Genomic DNA, 19,134 nt, shown 5'->3' on the forward strand with positions numbered 1-19,134 from the left:
TGAATGCTGAACTGTAGACAAAGAACAACGTTCTCACGCAGGTGTTCCTCTTGTCCAGATGTGTTACGGCCGTGGGAATAGCGATGGAAATGCCATCTTCCGTGGATCCGTTGGAGCGGTAGGCAAATTGGTATTGTCCGCCTTCGAAGCAAGCATGGGATGTGTTAAGCTCGTTTGGGAGGGAGGGTTCGGTGGGCATCACACAGCTGGATTTGCCTTTGTAGTCCGTGACCTATCATTGTTTCACTCCCTCCTCTCTGATTGTATCCACTGCTAAAGCTACTTCCTATATCTCTACATTTAAAAGCTTCTGTCTCTAACCCTTCTCCTCCCTCCTTTTTCCTCCAACCCTTCCCCTCCCTCCTCCCTCTCTGCGGACAACTTTGTCAACCATTTTGAAAAGAAGGTTTACGACATCCGCTCCTCATTCACTCAGCCTATTGAATACACTGGTCCCACCAACACAGAACTACACTACACCTTGACCTCTTTCTCCCTGAAATCCTGTCACTACTGAGGTCCGGGCCCCACGAACAACCTGCCCGCACGACCCCATCCCCTCCTCCCTTCTCTAGACAATCTCTGAAGACCTTCTTCCATTCCTAACTTCCCTTACTGGGCTCCCGAGTGGCGCAGTGGTCTAAGGTGCTGCATCTCAGTCCTTGAAGTGTCACTACAGACATCTTGGTTTGAATCCAGGCTGTATCACAACCGGTCATGATTGGGAGTCCCATAAGGCGGCGCACAATTGGCCCAACGTCGTCTGGGTTTGTCCGGTGTAGGCCGTCATTGTGAATAAGAGTTTATTCTTTACTGACTTGCCTAGTTAAATAGAGGTTAAACACTTGAGCATGCTGTCTCGTGCTGTCTCTAAACTCTTTCGTTATCTCTCTCAGAACGATCTTCTTCACCCTAACCAGTCAGGCTTCAAACTGAGACTGCTCTACAACATCTGCAGAGTACGACCCTACCTCACACGGAAAGCGGCGCAGGTCCTAATCCAGGCACTTGTCATCTCCTGTCTGGACTACTGTAACTCTCATTTGGCTAGGCTCCCTGCTTTTGCCATTAAACCCAACTTATCCAGAATGCTACAGTCCGCCTGGAGTTCAACCGTCCCAAGTTCTCCCATGTCACCCCCCTCCTCCGTACACTCCACTGGTTTCCAGTCGAAGCTCGTATCTACTATAAGACCATGGTACTTGCAATTTGGAGCAGCAAGAGGAACTGCCCCTCGGGGCCTTCAGGCTATGCTCAAACCCTAATCCCACAGCAATTTTATTTTTATTTTCACGTACTTAGTACTTTGTTGAAGCACCTTTGGCAGTGATTACAGCCTCGAGTCTTCTTGGGTATGACGCTACAAGCTTGGCACACCTGCATTTGGGGAGTTTCTCCCATTCTTCTCTGCAGATCCTCTATAGCTCTATCAGGTTGGATGGGAAGTGTCGCTGCACAGCTATTTTCAGGTCTCTCCAGAGATGTTCGATTGGGTTCAAGTCCGGGCTGTGGCTAGGCCACTCAAGGACATTCAGAGACTTGCCCCGAAGCCACTTCTGCATTGTCTTGGCTGTGTCCCTAGGGTCGTTGTCCTGTTGGAAGGTGATCCTTCGCATCAAGGATCTCTCTGTACTTTGCTCCGTTCATCTTTCCTCAAACCTGACTAGTCTCCCTGCCACTGAAAAACATCCCCGCAGAATGATGCTGTTACCTCCAGACGTGCCTCTTGGCATTCAGGCCAAAGAGTTCAATCTTGGTTTCATCAGACCAGAGAATCTTGTTTCTCATGGTCTGAAAGTCCTTTAGGTGCCTTTTGGCAAACTTCAAGCGGGTTGTCTTGTGTCCCTTTTACTGAGGAGTGGCTTCAGTCCGGCCACTTTACCATAAAGGCCTAATTAGAGAAGTGCTGCAGAGATGGTTGTCCTGCTGGAAGGAACTCTGGAGATCATCGCATTCTTGGTCACCTCCCTGACCAAGGCCCTTCTCACCCGATTGCTCAGTTTGGCTGGGCGGCCAGCTCTAGGAAGAGTCTTGGTTGTTCCAAACTTCTTCCATTTAAGAATGATGGAGGCCACTGTTTTCTTGGGGACCTTCAATGCTGCAGAAACATTTTGTAGCCTTCCYCAGATCTGTGCCTCGACACAATCCTGTCCCAGAGCTTTACGGACAATTCCTTCAGCCTCATGGCTTGGTTTTTGCACTGACATGCACTGTCAACTGTGGGACCTTATATAGACAGGTGTGTGCCTTTCCAAATTATGTCCAATCAATTGAATGTACCACAGGTGGAGTCCAATCAAGTTGTAGAAACATGTCAAGGATGATAAATGGAAACAGGATGGACCTGAGCTCAATTTSGAGTCTCATATCAAAGGGTCTGAATACTTATGCAAATAAGGTATTTCTGTTTTTAATTTGTAATACATTTTCTAAACAGTCAACAATACTGTTTTCGCKTTGTCATTATGCGGTATTGTGTGTAGATTGATGAGGAAAAAATGTAATTTAATCCATTTTAGAATAAGGCTGTAACGTAAGATAATGTGAAAAAGTCAAGGGGTCTGAATCCTTTCCAAATGCACTGCACATGGTCCAGCACGTTGTTTCCTCTTGTGAGGCAGGTTGACATGTTAGTGATATTTTGGAAGAATATGTTTTATACGTGCTTGGTTAAAATCACCAGTGACAATAAAGACTGTTTCCGGGTGAGAGGATTCTTGCTGGCTAATGTTCTTGTACATTTCGCTGAGCGCCGCCTTGATAACACCCGTGAATTSCCTTGGCATATAGTGGGGTTGGCATTTTAGCATCAGAAACTCCTGGTCGGGTWAACAGGAGCTCGAGATGTTTTCAACTTCGGTACACCAGGTATTGTTGATGAGGAAGCATACACCTCCGCACTACTAGTACCAGAAGCCGCCGTTCCATTCTTAYGGAAAATGGAAAATCCGTCTGGTTGAACGGCAGAGTYGGGTGTATTGTCTTTAAGCCATGTCACTGTAAGAACAAAGACACAGTATTCCCTGATGTCCCTCTGCGATTGAAGCCTTGCTGAGTTCASAAAGTTTATTTTCCAGTGATTGGACATTAGCCATCAGGATACTATGTGGAGGAGGCCGTATAGCCCTTCTTTTCAGCCTAGCTTGGAGGGAAAAGTCTAAATGGRATSCTTGGGACGTCCCAACTCTGACGTCACCCCATTGAAGTTGAAATTTTAAATGGTTAAGGGTTAAGGTTAGGGTTATGTAAAGGTTATGGATAAGGTTAGGGTTAGGGTTAGGTTAAGGGTATGGGTTAGGGTTTAGGGTAGGGACGTCCCAAAATCCTGGATAACACTAACCTAGCTTGGAGTTCCCTTTCCTTCCTCGCCGGTGTTGCCTTCGGTCATCTTGGTCAGCAGCAACAGGTAAGCCCACTGTGCGGGGAACAAAGGAGCGAATCTAGTACTCCAGATCTGGGAGGCCAAGAGATAAGTGTGTAGCTTCTGATTCATGATCCAGAAGTGTGTCTGTCGTAGGAAATTATTGCATGAACATTCTGAGCAAACAAAGTAATAATTAACGTAAAAATAGCCATAAAAAAAGCTAGGCGAGCAGGAACTGGCAAGACGCGCGCCCTCCTTAGTGCCGCCATGTTATCTAGTGTTTTCAGAACAGGCATGGTGCATGTAGGAATCCTTAACAGGCAGCGACTGACTTTGTACTATCTAATAAAACCTAAACCTAAATGACACAAAGCCTGATTAAGCTTCAGCTTTACGTTTCTTCACACGCATAGTGCCATAGTGCCACGCATAGTCTTCCATTATACCACCGACCCCTGGGAAATACTACAAGCTCAGGCATAGCCATTATTATACATTTGAGAGTGTGACCGTGTGTGTACGTCTCTGATGTGTGTGTGTGTGTGTGTGTGTGTGTGTGTGTGTGTGTGTGTGTGTGTGTGTGTGTGTGTGTGTGTTGTGTGTGTGTGTGTGTGTGTGTGGTGTGTGTGTGTGTGTGTGTGTGTGTGTGTGTGTGTGTGTGTGTGTGTGTGTGTGTGTGTGTGTGTGTTTGTGTGTGTGTGTGCGTGTGTGTGTGTGAGTAAAAGAAAAGTAAGACACCAAGAGCTTCAGGTGAGAAATAAAAAATATTAGCATATTTATTACAGCAACATGAAGGACTTTAGAATGAGTACACCTTTTGAACAAGCGCATAGAAATCTGCCATGATAAATATAATGGGCCAAGGGCAGGAAGGAAGAAAGACCAGGGAGAGCGAGAGAACAATCTCACAAGGAATCAGTCTGGGAACATGTAAATAACCAGCCTGGCTGAGGGTAGAAGTCTTCACCAACAATTATTAAGGATCAGCTTACTATTTCCATATCCTTACTTTAACTGTTAGGCGGGGAACACAAAACTGACCTTTGAACAGTGCCAAGGGGAAACTTTATCCATCCACGTGAAAGAACTCAGAGCCTGGCTAAGGTTCAAGGGTCGTGAGATAGGGGTCAAAGGTTATGACGTCCGGTTGGGGAGTGATGGATTAGCTCACCAAACGAGGACAATTTCAAAGTGTAAAATGATGAGTACTGACAGACAGCTGTCTTGCAGTATTTTGCTGTTTTGAGTCTGAACGAACAGACGCAATATGCTGCTGTCCTTTGTTGAATATTTGAATCTAATTGATGACACCGCAAAAGGCTTCTGGCAACTCCATCCATTCACTATAACGAATACATAATTTGTTGGTAACGCATCATTAATAGACACCTTCAGAGACACATTGGAAAGACAAAGGTTCATTTAGCTGTTGAGATTTGCTCATCTCCATATTATGTGTGGGAGGCATTGGAACACTTCACATAGCTTTGGGATACGAAGGGAATAATTATAACTTCTCTCTGCTATACATTGACCACCTAGTTTAGACAAGTACACCAACAGGTCAAATTCCTAAAACAAAACAAACATGAAAAGTTGACTTTCTAATGTGTTTTTCAATACAGCTTCCAATAAACTGGTGGTTGATTTACAGCAGCAGTATAGTTTTATGTATAATATTTTTTTAAGAACCAAAACAGAGGTGATAACAGCCTGGGGGTTTTCAGTTTAAAAAAGAAGATATTTTCTGTGACGCCACCTCGGGGAAACAGATAAATACTATATACAGATGTAGTCATAACTCCGCCTCTATGGGGATCAGGGGAGGAGCAGAAAGGTAGCACAGTAAATAAGGCATCTAAAAGTCGAGCGTCCCCAGGTCGACGGCCGAGTGAAAACTGCACTCCCGGGTCACCTGTCAATCAAAGACTGAAACTTAATACCCATGCTACGTAACGTACATTCCATAGGCCAGGTCAACGAATCGCACGCTGCCTCTCTCCTATGACCCGCCTCCGCAAGAAAAAATGCCAGATTTCTCTCCTCCTTCAGAATAAAAGTACACCGTTACCATCGTTTTCACCGTAATCATCATCATCATCATCACCGTCATTGTTACAAACATTCTAGAGTTTCAAATCAACTCTGTACATATTTTACAGTATGGTACAATGGTATATATGTTGGTGCGTTTGCTGTCTAGTCAGGTAGCAGAATAACACTGTTATCATAAACATAACCAGATACATACAGGGGTGCAGTGGACATTGACGACCACATTCAATCAAAGCGGCTCGCTGGATTTCCTAGATAAGTGCAAARCTCCACCCTCCCCTCCCCAAAGTGAGAGGGAATGTTGGTTTTGATATGCCGTTGAATTTCCTTCGTTTCACATTGAAAACKTTGTTTTGTTGAACACGGGACATTGATGTTTTTTCACTTATCCAGGAAATTAGGTTAGCAGGTTTGCTTGAATAGGACATTGACTCTTGTAGATTTGGACGCCGTTGGCATTACTGAACGGAGGTGGTTAGGACAAACCGTGAATGAACCCATATTAATCAGAGGTGAAATGAGGCAAAAAACATCACTCAGCACAGTCTACTCAAGTCAAGTCTACCTCACAATCAAGTCTGACTTTGCTCAACATTTCAGAGCAATACTAACTGTACATGGCACAACGTCTGAGAAACAGATACACATTCCAAACAGTGTCAACGTCACACATACAAGGTTATCTACTTCTTCTTCTGTCACCAACCGTTACAGCTTCTCCAACTGAGGAGGCCAACMCTTGGAAGAAAATGTGCTAACACTGTATTGCCCTGCAGGTCTCTTACTGACGGCATCCTATACGTTGCTGCTGTAGGCTGTACTAAATGAACTTACTCAAGTGAACTGTGTGCGTCTGGAAGCAGTGGCTATGGAAGCCCTATCTGTTCCTGGCCAAACGGAATGGAAGTCTTCTGAGACCACGAACAGACATCTCCATCTCATTTTCACATCTCTCTATTTCTCCTATCTCCCTCACACATCCATGATACGTCTAATAGCGTCCTGRGGGAGGGGCTTATTGGAAGGGGAGGGGCCTGGCAACACATGCACCAGGAAGGAACATCCCACCTGCGTTGCCTGACCCCTGATACAAACTTTACGTTCAGTTCTAGACTGGCGTACTGACACACAGCTCTTGTAAACATTTATCTATACATATACAATATCTCCTGGAACCATAAACTGTGTAGAAAATAAAAAACAGCTTATTGTAAAACGAWAAACCAAAACAACCATAAAAACAACTGTACACTAAACTCCACAGACAGTGATGATAATTACAATCGAATTCATTTTTTATTTTTACCATTTTTGTTGTTCTTATTGATACGGTCAGAGACGTCTTGGATGTAGCCTGGTTTCTGAGGTTGCTGGGTTGCTAAGCCTCTAAGTGCGTGGACAGAAGCTGGAAGTGCCTACGCTATCAAAACATCCAGGACGGGTGGAATGGTGAAGCTGCGAAGAGGAAGTAAAGGAGCCGAGCGTCCATTACGGCTCCATCTAAGTGTCTTTGTATGGGGAAACCCAACCCAAGATGTCTATATTGGCTTAATCTCAGCGTGTCTCAGTGGTTAAACTCAAAGCAGAGCGTCCATTTTGGCCCTCTCTCTCTCAGTGTGTCTCTATGGGGAAACTGTTATACTTGGACGTGGGTCCCCTGGGTTTGCAGGCTCTGGACACTGGAGAGGATCTTCTTCTGGTGACCCGCCAAAATCACATCCATCTTAACGAGCTCACTACGGAAGAGGACAGAGCAAAAAGGGACTTAGAAAAATGCCAAACAGCAGCAACAACAGACTCCCCCCTTTTCACCAGCTCTGCTTCCTCCTACTCCCCTTTCCCCAACCCAGCTCAGCCCAGCCTCAGCTTAGCCCTGCTCAACCCCGCTTCAGCTCAGCCTAGCTCAGCCCTGCCCAGCTCAGCCCTGCCCATGTCTCTCACCTGATGGTGATGTAGAGGACAGAGTCCAGTGTGACGTATCCAGCRCTGGTGAAGTTCTCCTTGTACTGGTCCATCTTGATGGCCTCCAGCCACTCCTCCACCGTACTCACACTGAACTCCGGAGTGGTCGGGTCTTCCCTGCTGGGCAAACAGGACAGAATATACACATTCTTATCAGCATAGTTAAATATCCCAAACAGTCCAGATACTAGTTCTAATAGTTTATTCTGGATCTGACAGTGTGTGCCTGAAGACTGAGTTTTTGACCCATTGTAACGCTGGTTGAAAACTGTTCTCTGCCCCTCCCAAAAGATAGAATTTGTAGATAATTGGCCCTCTTTCTGGGACTCACCCACAAACAGGACCAAGCCTGGCCTGTTGAGGAGTGACGGACTCCATCCTAGCTGGAGGGGTGCTCTCATCTTATCTACSAACATAGACAGGGCTCTTACTCCCCTAGCTCCACAATGAAATAGGATGCAGGCCAGGCAGCAGGCTGTTAGCCAGCCTGCCAGCTTAGAGGAGTCTGCCACTAGCACAGTCAGTGTRRTCAGCTCAGCTATCCCCATTGAGACCGTGTCTGTGCCTCGACCTAGGTTGGGCAAAACTAAACATGGCGGTGTTCGCCTTAGCAATCTCACTARRATAAAGACCTCCTCCATTCCTGCCATTATTGAAAGAGATCGTGATACCTCACATCTCAAAATAGGGCTACTTAATGTTAATCTTGATGTGATTGGCCTGACTGAAACRTGGCTTAAGCCTGATGAATTCACTGTGTTACATGAGGCCTCACCTCCTGGTTACACTAGTGACCATATCCCCCGTGCATCCCGCAAAGGCGKAAGTGTTGCTAACATTTACGATAGCAAATTACAAYTTACAAAATAAACCCGACGTTTTCRTCTTTTGAGCTTCTAGTCATGAAATCTATACAGCCTACMCAATCACTTTTTATAGCTACTGTTTACAGGCATACTGGGCCATATACAGCGTTCCTCACTGASTTCCCTGAATTCCTATCGGACCTTGTAGTCATAGCAGATAATATTCTAATTTTGGTGACTTTAATATTCACATGGAAAAGTCCACAGACCCACTCCAAAAGGCTTTCGGAGCCATCATCGACTCAGTGGGTTTTGTCCAACATGTCTCTGGACCTACTCACTGCCACAGTCATACTCTGGACCTAGTTTTGTCACATGGAATAAATGTTGTGGATCTTAATGTTTTTCCTCATAAMCCTGGACTATCGGACCACCATTTTATTACGTTTGCAATCGCAGCAAATAATCTGCTCAGAACCCAACCAAGGAKCATCAAAAGTCGTGCTATAAATTCTCAGACAACCCAAAGATTCATTAATGCCCTTCCAGACTCCCTCTGCATACCCAAGGACGTCAGAGGACAAAAATCAGCTAACCACCTAATTGAGGAACTCAATTGAACCTTGCGCAATACCCTAGATGCAGTTGCACCCTTAAAAACGAAAAACATTTGTCATAAAAAACTAGCTCCCTGGTATACAGAAAATACCCGAGCTCTGAAGCAAGCTTCCAGAAAATTGGAACGGAAATGGCGCCACACCAAACTGGAAGTCTTCCGACTAGCTTGGAAAGACAGTACCGTGCAGTATCGAAGAGCCCTCACAGCTGCTCGATCATCMTATTTTTCCAACTTAATTGAGGAAAATAAGAACAATCCKAAATGTATTTTTGATACTGTCGCAAAGCTAAYTAAAAAGCAGCATTCCCCAAGAGAGGATGGCTTTCACTTCAGCAGTAATAAATTCATGAACTTCTTTGAGGAAAAGATCATAATCATTAGAAAGCAAATTACGGCCTCCTCTTTAAATCTGCGTATTCCTCTAAAKCTCAGTTGTCCTGAGTCTGCACAACTCTGCCAGGACCTAGGATCAAGAGAGACACTTAAGTGTTTTAGTACTATATCTCTTGACACAATGATGAAAATAATCATGGCCTCTAAACCTTCAAGCTGCATACTGGACCCTATTCCAACTAAACTACTGAAAGAGCTGCTTCCTGTGCTTGGCCCTCCTATGTTGAACATAATAAATGTCTCTCTATCCACCGGATGTGTACCAAACTCACTAAAAGTGGCAGTAATAAAGCCTCTCTTGAAAAAGCTAAACCGTGACCCAGAAAATATTTAAAAAATATCGACCTATATCAAATCTTCCATTCCTCTCAAAAAAAATGGAAAAAGCTGTTGCGCAGCAACTCAGTGCTTTCCTGAAGACAAACAATGTATATGAAATGCTTCAGTCTGGTTTTAGACCCCATCATAGCACTGAGACTGCAATTGTGAAGGTGGTAAATGAGGCTCTGCATCTGTCCTCGTGCTCCTAGACCTTAGTGCTGCTTTTGATACCATCGATCACCACATTCTTTTGGAGAGATTGGAAACCCAAATTGRTCTACACGGACAAGTTCTGGCCTGGTTTAGATCTTATCTGTCGGAAAGATATCAATTTGTCTCTGTGAATGGTTTGTCCTCTGACAAATCAACTGTAAAATTTCTGTGTTCCTCAAGGTTTCCGTTTTAGACCATATTGTTTTCACTATATATTTTACCTCTAGGGAAGTCATTTGAAAACATATGTTAACTTTCACTGCTATGCGGATGACAACACGCTGTACATTTCAATGAAACATGGTGAAGGACCAAAAATTGCCCTCCCTAGAAGCCTATGTTTCAGACATAAGGAAGTGGATGGCTGCAAACGTTCTACTTTTAAACTCGGACAAAACAGAGTTGCTTGTTCTAGGTCCCAAGAAACAAGAGATCTTCTGTTGAATCTGACATTAATCTTGATGGTTGTACAGTCGTCTCAGACAACATGTGAAGGACCTCGCGTTACTCTGGACCCTGATCTCTCTTTTGACAACATATCAAGACTGTTTCAAGGACAGCTTTTTTCCATCTACGTAACATTGCAAAAATCAAAAACTTTCTGTCCAAAAATTATGCAGAAAATTTTATCCATGCTTTTGTTACTTCTAGGTTAGACTACTGCAATGCTCTACTTTCCGGCTACCCGGATAAGCACTAAATAAACTTCAGTTAGTGCTAAATACGGCTGCTAGAACCTGACTAGACCCAATTATATCATTATCCAGTGCTAGCCTCCCGACACTGGCTCCTGTTAAGGCACGGGCTGATTTCAAGGTTTTACTGCTAACCTACACAAAGCGTTACATGGGCTTGCTCCTACTTCTTTCCGATTTGGTCCTGCCGTACATACCTACACGTACGCTACGGTCACAAGACGCAGGCCTCCTAATTGTCCCTAGAATTTATAAGCAAACAGCTGGAGGCAGAGCTTTTCTCCTATAGAGCTCCATTTTTATGGAAGGGTCTGCCTACCATGTGAGAGACGCAGACTCGGTCTCAACCTTTAAGTCTTTACTGAACACTAATCTCTTCAGTAGGTCATATGATTGAGGTAGTCTGGCCCAGGAGTGTGAAGGTGAACGGAAAGGCTCTGGAGCAACGAACCGCTTGCTGTCTCTGCCTGGCGGTTCCCTCTCTCCACTGGGATTCTCTGCCTCTAACCTTATTACAGGGGCTGAGTCACTGGCTTACTGGTGCTCTTCCATGCCATCCCTAGGAGGGGTGTGAGTGCGCTGACGTGGTCTTCCTGTCTGGTGGTGCCCGCCTTGGGTTGTGCGTGGCGAGATTCTTGTGGGCTATACTCGGCCTTGTCTCAGGATGGTAAGTTGGTGTTGAAGATATCCCTCTAGTGGTGTGGGGCTGTGGTTTGGCAAAGTGGGTGGGGTTATCTCCTGCCTGTTTGGCCCTGTCCGGGGGTATCATCGGATGGGGCCACAGTGTCTCCTGACCCTCCTGTCTCAGCCTCCAGTATTTATGCTGCAGTAGTTTATGTGTCGGGGGGCTAGGGTCAGTCTGTTATATCTGGAGTATTTCTCCGTCTTATCCGGTGTCCTGTGTGAATTTAAGTATGCTCTCTCTAATTCTCTCTTTCTCTCTTTCTTTCTTTCTCCTTCTCTCTCGGAGGACCTGCGCCTAGGACCATGCCTCAGGACTACCTGGCATGATGACTCCTTGCTGTCCCCAGTCCACCTGGCCGTGCTGCTGCTCAGTTTCAACTGTTCTGCCTGCGGCTAAGAACCCTGACCTGTTCACCGGACGTGCTACTGTCCCAGACCTGTTGTTTTTACTCCTAGAGACAGCAGGAGCGGTAAGCTACTCTCAATGATTGGCTATGAAAAGCCAACTGACATTTACTCCTGAGGTGCTGACTTGTTGACCCTCGACAACTACTGTGATTATTATTATTTGACCTTGCTGGTCATTTATGAACATTTGAACATCTTGGCCATGTTCTGTTATAATCTCACCCGGCACAGCCAGAAAGAGGACTGGCCACCCTCATAGCCTGGTTCCTCTCTAGGTTTCTTCCAGGTTTTGGCCTTTCTAGGGAGTTTTTCCTAGCCACCTGCTCTTACACCTGCATTCTTGCTGTTTGGGGTTTTAGGCTGGGTTTCTGTACACACACTTTGATATACAGCTGATTAAGAAGGGCTTTATAAATACATTTGATTTGATTTGATTTGCAACTTCACCATACTGAGCTGTTGGCCAGCTCTCGGAGTCTGGCTGGGTTTCTGATCAGCTTGTCCAGGGTGGTGACGATCTGGCCAAACTTGGGCCGTTCGCTGCGGCCCTTCTCCCAGCAGTCCAACATCAGCTGGTGGAGGACAACAGGACAGTCCATAGGGGCCGGGAGACGGTATCCCTCATCTATCGCTTTTATCACCTGGAAATACGGGGAGGGAGAGAGARAGAGACATAGAGAGAGAGAGAAATAGGGGCGGATTAGATAGACCCTAGTCAATCACAAAAATTGTCATCATAATAATTCTAATCCACCGAGGATGGGAGAGAAAGCCAACTGAGTCCGCCTAGCTTCCGCACAAAACCAGCCATCAATAGCAAATCATTGATGAATATATACCATATCAGCTATACACTGTGCTTTATTATAATGAAACGACTCACATCCTGGTTGGACATCTCCCAGTAGGGTCTCTCTCCGTATGAGACCACCTCCCACATGACGATGCCGTAGCTCCACACGTCACTGGCTGACGTGAACTTCCTGTAGGCAATGGCCTCTGGAGACGTCCATCGGATGGGGATCTTCCCTCCCTGGAAGGGTTAATAACAGGTTTGTAAATGGTTGACAATAAATGTARAAAGGGTTAATAAAACATTACTTGAAAGGTTAATACAGGATTTACAAACGACTACGATTCATGACTATCTGCTTTGGCAATATGTACCAATTCAACTCATTGAATTCTATTGAAAGAGAGAGAGGAACAATCCCTGTTGTGGGTGCGTAGGTAGGAAAGCTCAAAGAACTGCACTGAAACACAGAATAGAGTAGTCATAGGGATGTACCTCATTATATTCATTGATTAAAACACAAACCCAAAGCATTTCTTTCTATTCGCACAATAACAGGGAACACAGTAGAGCTTTGACTTCACTCCTCCATCTGTCCTCTTTCACTCGTCTTTCACAAGCCTTTTCCCCTTTGTTGTTCAGGAGGAAAATAAGGATCAAAGGAGTGTATATGGAGTAGGCATAGCAGAAAACAGGCTTTTAAAAGGCATTGGGACTGACTGTGTATAAGGAGGACAGAGGAGACGGCATTAATGATGCCTGGTTGGCTCCCTATACAGATCACACCAGTCTTAACATGCTGCTACTGCTGCACTCCTAGTCCCAGCTATCTGGTCAAAGTCAAATGAAAGAGACAAAGTAAGCAGTCACACCCCTCCCCCATCTCCCCCACTAAACCCCCCCCCCCCCCCTCTCTGTTCATCTCACTCCACTCTTTCTCTCTGTCTCTCTTTCTCTATCTTCCCCCTCTCTCTCTCTCTCTGCATCTTTCCTTCTCCCCTACCCCCTCCCTCTCCCTCTCCTCTATCCCTCCTTCCCTCTATGGCCTGTAGATGTATGTGTGTGAGTCTCCTGACACTGCTGACTGTGTTTGTAGATGTACAGTATCTACTAGAGAGCGACCGACACGTTATAGATCTCTAAACATCCCTTTTTTATCCAAGATTGTAGACTATGTTTTTTTCAAGCAATTTGTGGCTTATTTGAGTATAAACAACTTATTTGAAAAATTCCAGTCGGGCTTCCACTCATTTTACAGCATGAAAACTGCTTTATTTAAAGTCAGTAATGACCTTCTGTTGGCTGCCGATGCCGGTGAATGCTCCATTTTAGTTATTTTAGAACTCAGTGCAGCATTTGATACTATTGATCAGAACATCCTTGCTGACGGGCTGGAAAGGTGAGTGGGAATCTCCGGCGTTGCCCTCGACTGGTTCAGGTCATATCTATGTAGCATACGTTTCTCAATGAATATGCATGGGGTGGTTCAGCATCATCCCCAGCATCAATTCACTATGGTGTCCCKCAGGGGTCAATTCTGGGCCCCATCCYTTTTCCCCTCTACATGCTTCCCTTTGGYGACRTCATCCGCAATCATAACATTCAGTTTCACTGCTATGCGGATGACACGCAGMTTTTTTACCAATMWGACYGAGTGAYCAAGCAAGCGTAGCTACCTTTCACAAGTGTCTTGCTGACATCAAATGTTGGATGTCTGACAAATGTCTCCAGCTCAATGATAAGAAATCAGAGGTGGTTTTATTTGGCACCYACCTTGCTAGAACCCAKATTGTAAATAACCTTGGATATTTGTCCACCAATGTAAAGCCTACGGCCAGAAACCTTGGCATCTTCATTGACCCTGACCTAAACCTCTAGCTGCATGGAAAGAAGGTTGTCCAGCCCTGCTATTATCATCTAAGAAATATAGCTAGTCTTGTAAGGTTCTGCTTTTCTTTTCCTAGTCAACCTTGTGTTCTTTTTCTTTGTGTTCTTGAACGTAGCCCTGTTTCTTTRTGTTCTGGAACGTAGCCCCGTCTTTCATTTTTGTTCATTGATTTCACCTGTGTTCGTTTCTCACCTGGTCTCATCAGCTCCCTATTTAGTTCAGTTCTTTCTGTTTGTATGGTTGTGAGGTATTGTTTGTTTTTGACTGCCTACGTGTGTTTGACCATTGTTTATCTCCCTGAGGATTCACTACAGAATACCTCACCTAAAAATGGAATTGATTCAGTGGAGCTACAGCGGCGCCTAACCCAGCAAGAGGAGCTTATGGAGGAAATTTGCCATCTTCTCCGCCAGTCTATCCCTGCTCCTCCAATGCCAGGTATCGTAACCCATAGCCCTCCTGCATACATATCAATGCCTGGAAAATATGACGGTTCACCTGGGAAATGTCAGGGATTTCTGATGCAATGCAGCAAATACATTGAGCACAACCCCACTAACTTCGCCACCGACAACAGCAGGGTGGATTTTGTTGTGTCTCTACTCACAGGCAAAGCCCTGGATTGGGCCAYCGCCATATGGACTGCCAACAGCACAGAACTCGGATCCGAGACCCATTTCCACACCCTCTTCAAAGAGGTATTCGATCACTCTCCCTCCAGTCGTCCTATAGGAGACCTCTTCATAGAACTTCAACAAGGACGCAATTCAGCTGCCGAGTATGCCCTCGAGTTCCGCACCATGGCTGCAGGGAGTGGATGGAATGAGGCTGCTTTACTTACCGTCTCCGAAGAAGGCTCAACAGGGAACTTCAGGCGGAGCTGGCCTGTAGAGGTTACCTTCTGGATTTTAAGTCAATGCATTTATATGTCCATCTCCATCGAACACCTCATCACCGACCGCTGAAGAACTCTGCCACCCAGGAACCCGAAACATTCTCTTTATGTCATCCCGTCCGAGTCTTCCAGAACCCATGCAGTTGGGCCATGCTCCTCCCCCGTGCATCGAACGTTAAAAGCGGATCCAAAAAGGGCTCTGCCTATAGTGTGGAGCGAAAGATCTACTCAACCATTGCCCTGTACGCCCCCCCCCTCCCTCCACACACGGAGAGATGAGAAGGCGTGTCCTTACTTTTAAATATCTCCCAGAAGCAATTCTCTTCCCAGTATTGATAACCGCGACGGGGGTTACCAAGTACGTAGAAGGCTTGAAAGATTCGGGAGCAGCAGGTCATTTTATCGATCACAAGCTAGTACAAGAGCTTGACATTGATCTAACACCTGTCACCCCTCCCTTAAGGATTAACACCCTGGACGGGCAGCCAATGGGCACGGGCTTCATTACGCACCTGACACAGAGAGTCACCCTCCAGATTGGAGTCTTCCACACCGAAACCATTCAACTCATGGAACTCTCATCCCCCAAACAGCCACTCATCCTTGGACCCCCCTAGCTTTGTCRTCACGACCCTGCCATCTCGTGGCAACAAGTCACTCAAACGGTTTCATTTGTCGTTCTTCTTCCCTGGCTGCGTCGGAAAAACGSACAGTTGTCTCCGTCCATGTATTGATTATCGTTCCCTGAATGACGTCACGGTCAATAACCGTTTCCCTCTTCCTCTGATCCCAGCGACCCTTGAACAAGTGGGCCGCGCCAACATCTATACTAAAGTAGACTTGTGAAGTGCATATAACCTTGTCCGTATACGAAGGCAGCGCATGGAAGACGGCCTTTATCACCGCTYGAGGGCACTACGAATACCTGGTCATGCCTTACGAACGCCTCCGCCGTCTTCCAATCCTTTATGAATGAGGTTTTCCAGGATATGATCAACCGCTTTCTCATCGTCTACATTGATGACATCCTGATTTACTCCTACTCCCCGAAGGAACACATACAGCACGTGCAAAAGGTTCTTCAATGGCTCCTTGACCATAACCTTTTAGTGAAGACTGAAAAGAGTGCCTTCCATATAACCTCTGTAAGCTTCGTACTGACACCTGGAGGGGTCAGCATGGATGAGAACAAAGTCGCCACCGTAACTGGCCCAAACCCACCACCGTTAAGGAACTCCAACGTTTCATTGGGTTCTCCAATTTCTATTGCCGGTTCATTCGGAATTTCAGTTCACGGCCACTCCCCTCACTGCCCTTACCAGCCAAAAGACCCAAACCCTTCCATGGACTGATACCACCCTGACTGCGTTCAACAACTTGAAATGCCTCTTCACCTCAGCTCCTGTCCTTTGCCAACCTGATCCGACCCTTCCTTTCGCCATGGAGGTGGATGCCTCCGAAGTAGGAGCCATACTCTCTCAGCGKGTGGGAACCCCTCCCAAATCACATCCCTGTGCCTTCTTCTCCAGGACGTTATCCCCTGCTGAGAGGAATTACGATGTGGGGAACAGAGAACTCCTCGCCATCAAGCTGGCCCTTGAGTGGCGCCACTGGTTGGAGGGCGCACATCCCATTCTCGTCCTAACAGATCATCGTAATCTGAAATATATCAGAGGGGCCAAGAGGTTAAACTCCAGACAAGCCTGCTGGGCTCTCTTCACACACTTCCATTTTCATGTTACATACATCCCTGGAAGGAAAAATGTAAAAGCTGATGCTCTCTCCCACCAGTTTGACCTTCCGACCAGTAACTCAGACCCTACACCCATTCTTCCTTCCTCTTGCATTATGGGACCGGTACAGTGGGAGGTACACTTTGCCATACAAGAAGCMCTAACCTCAGACCCGGCTCCTCTTGAGACACCAGCTGGGAAGAGTTACGTACCAGCAGCTGTTAGACCCCAACTGATGCAATGCTGTCACACGTTCTTGGGGTCAGGACATCCGGGCATTACATGAACCACCGAACATCTAGCCCGGAAGTTCTGGTGGTCCTCACTGGCATCCGACGTAAGGGATTACGTACTCTCCTGTCCAGTCTGCACCCAAACCAAAATCCCTCATCATCCCCCCACCCCRGGAAGCTTCAACCTTTGYCAATCGCTCACAGACCCTGGTCCCACATAGCTGTTGACTTCATCACAGACCTTCCTGAATCGTCTGGTAACACCACCATCCTTATCATAGTAGACCGTTTTTCAAAAACGTGTTGTCTGGTTCCTCATCTACCTAACGCCATGGAATTGGCGGGGTGTATGTTCCAGCAGGTGTTCTGTCTGTATGGGATTCCGGAGGACATCGTCTCTGACCGCAGGCCCCAGTTTGTCTCCCGGGTGTGGCGAGCCTTCTATGACCAACTGGGGGTCACCCTCAGCCTCTCCTCCGGGTACCACCCCCAGACCAACGGGCAGACGGAACACCTGAACCAAGAAATAGGGAAGTACCACCGCCAACAATGTTCTGCCTCTCCACACGACTGGAGTTGGTATATGGCCTGGGCCGAATACACTCAGAACTCACTCATGCACTCATCCCTCCACCTTACTCCGTTTCAGTGTGTCCTTGGTTACCAACCCCCCATGTTTCCTTGGGAGGCGGAGCCTGGTACTGTCCCAGCTGTCGACGACTGGTTTCGGCGTAGTGAGCGGGTATGGGAGACCGCTCACCGACATCTGCAGGAAGCCTCTAATACCCAGAAACGCTTTGCCGACAGACACCTCCTACCTACGCCACTCTTTCGCSCCGGACAGCGTATGGCTCTCTACCAGAGACATCCAGCTCCGCCTCTCCTGCAAAAAGTTCTGTCCTCGCTTCATTGGTCCCTTCAAGATAACCCATCGCATCAACCGTCACGTACTGCCTCCAGTTACCCCGTCAGTATAAAATCTCCTCGTCCTTCCATGTCTCTTTTAAAACCAGTCAAATACAGTCCTCTTTATCCTCCAGTCTCTACACGCAGTGMGCCATACGGGCCATCCAAAGTTTCCAAACGCTTGAAAGGTCGCATCCCCTACCTAGTGGACTGGGAAGGTTATGGGCATGAAGACGGGTCCTGGGTCCCCGACCAAGACCTCCTCAAGCCAGAGATGATTTAGGCATTTCACCATAACCGTCCAGATCGTCCCACTCCCCGACCTCGGGGTCGAACCCCCCCCGAACAGACCCACTGGACATCAGCCTCGACGCAGAACGTCGGGTCAGTCCACCACCTCGCGAACCAGCCTGTCGGACCTCGCCCCCAAGGTAGGCGTCCACCTCTGCTCCCCCGCCCCCTCCACCCTCTGGTGCCGTTGGGTCATCAGGAGCCTCCCTGGCGGGTACTGTAAGGTTCTGCTTTTTTCTTAGTCAACCTTGTTATTTTTCTTTGTTCTTGAACGTAGCCCTGTTTCTTTTGTATTCTGGAACGTAGCCCCGTCTTTCATTTTTGTTAATTGATTTCACCTGTGTTCGTTTCTCACCTGGTCTCATCAGCTCCCTATTTAGTTCAGTTCTTTCTGTTTGTATGGTTGTGAGGTATTGTTCGTTTTTTGACTGCCTACCTGTGTTTGACCATTGCCATTATTGTTACTCTTTGTACTATACACGTCTCAGTCAGAAATCACTCCATTGTCTACAGTTAAATGCTACAGCTCGGCTTTTAACAGGCACCAGAAAATAKAACCATATTACACCTACAGGGCCTTCAGAAAGTATTCACAGTCCTTCACTTTTCCACATTTTCTTGTGTTACATCCTGATTTTTACAACTGATTAAATTTAGTTTTTGTGTCACTGATCTACACATAATACCGCATAATGTCAAAGTGGAATTTTGTTTGTAGAACATTTTAGAAATTAATAAAAAAGGTCAAGCTGAATTGTCAATAAGTATTCAACCCCTTTGTTATGCCATGCCTTACTTAAGTTCAGGAGTAAAACTGTGCTTAACAAATCGCATGATAAATTGCATGGACTCCTTCCATATTCAATAATAGTGGT

At 46.3% G+C, this 19,134-nt stretch overlaps 1 protein-coding gene across 1 annotated transcript in view; it reads right to left on the minus strand.

Annotated features, from left to right (window-relative positions):
- Nucleotides 1–4,115: 4,115 nt before the first annotated feature.
- Nucleotides 4,116–19,134, minus strand: part of LOC112071286 (ephrin type-A receptor 3-like) — a 37,124-nt gene continuing 22,105 nt past the window's right edge. Inside the window, 4 exon segments of the mRNA XM_024138754.2 lie at nucleotides 4,116–7,155; nucleotides 7,361–7,498; nucleotides 11,968–12,161; nucleotides 12,404–12,553. Coding sequence (XP_023994522.2) covers nucleotides 7,056–7,155; nucleotides 7,361–7,498; nucleotides 11,968–12,161; nucleotides 12,404–12,553 — 582 coding nt within the window. The 3' untranslated portion in view covers nucleotides 4,116–7,055.

The sequence above is a fragment of the Salvelinus sp. IW2-2015 genome, unplaced genomic scaffold, assembly GCF_002910315.2.
Source record: "Salvelinus sp. IW2-2015 unplaced genomic scaffold, ASM291031v2 Un_scaffold1570, whole genome shotgun sequence".
In the NCBI taxonomy this organism is placed as follows: Eukaryota; Metazoa; Chordata; class Actinopteri; order Salmoniformes; family Salmonidae; genus Salvelinus; species Salvelinus sp. IW2-2015.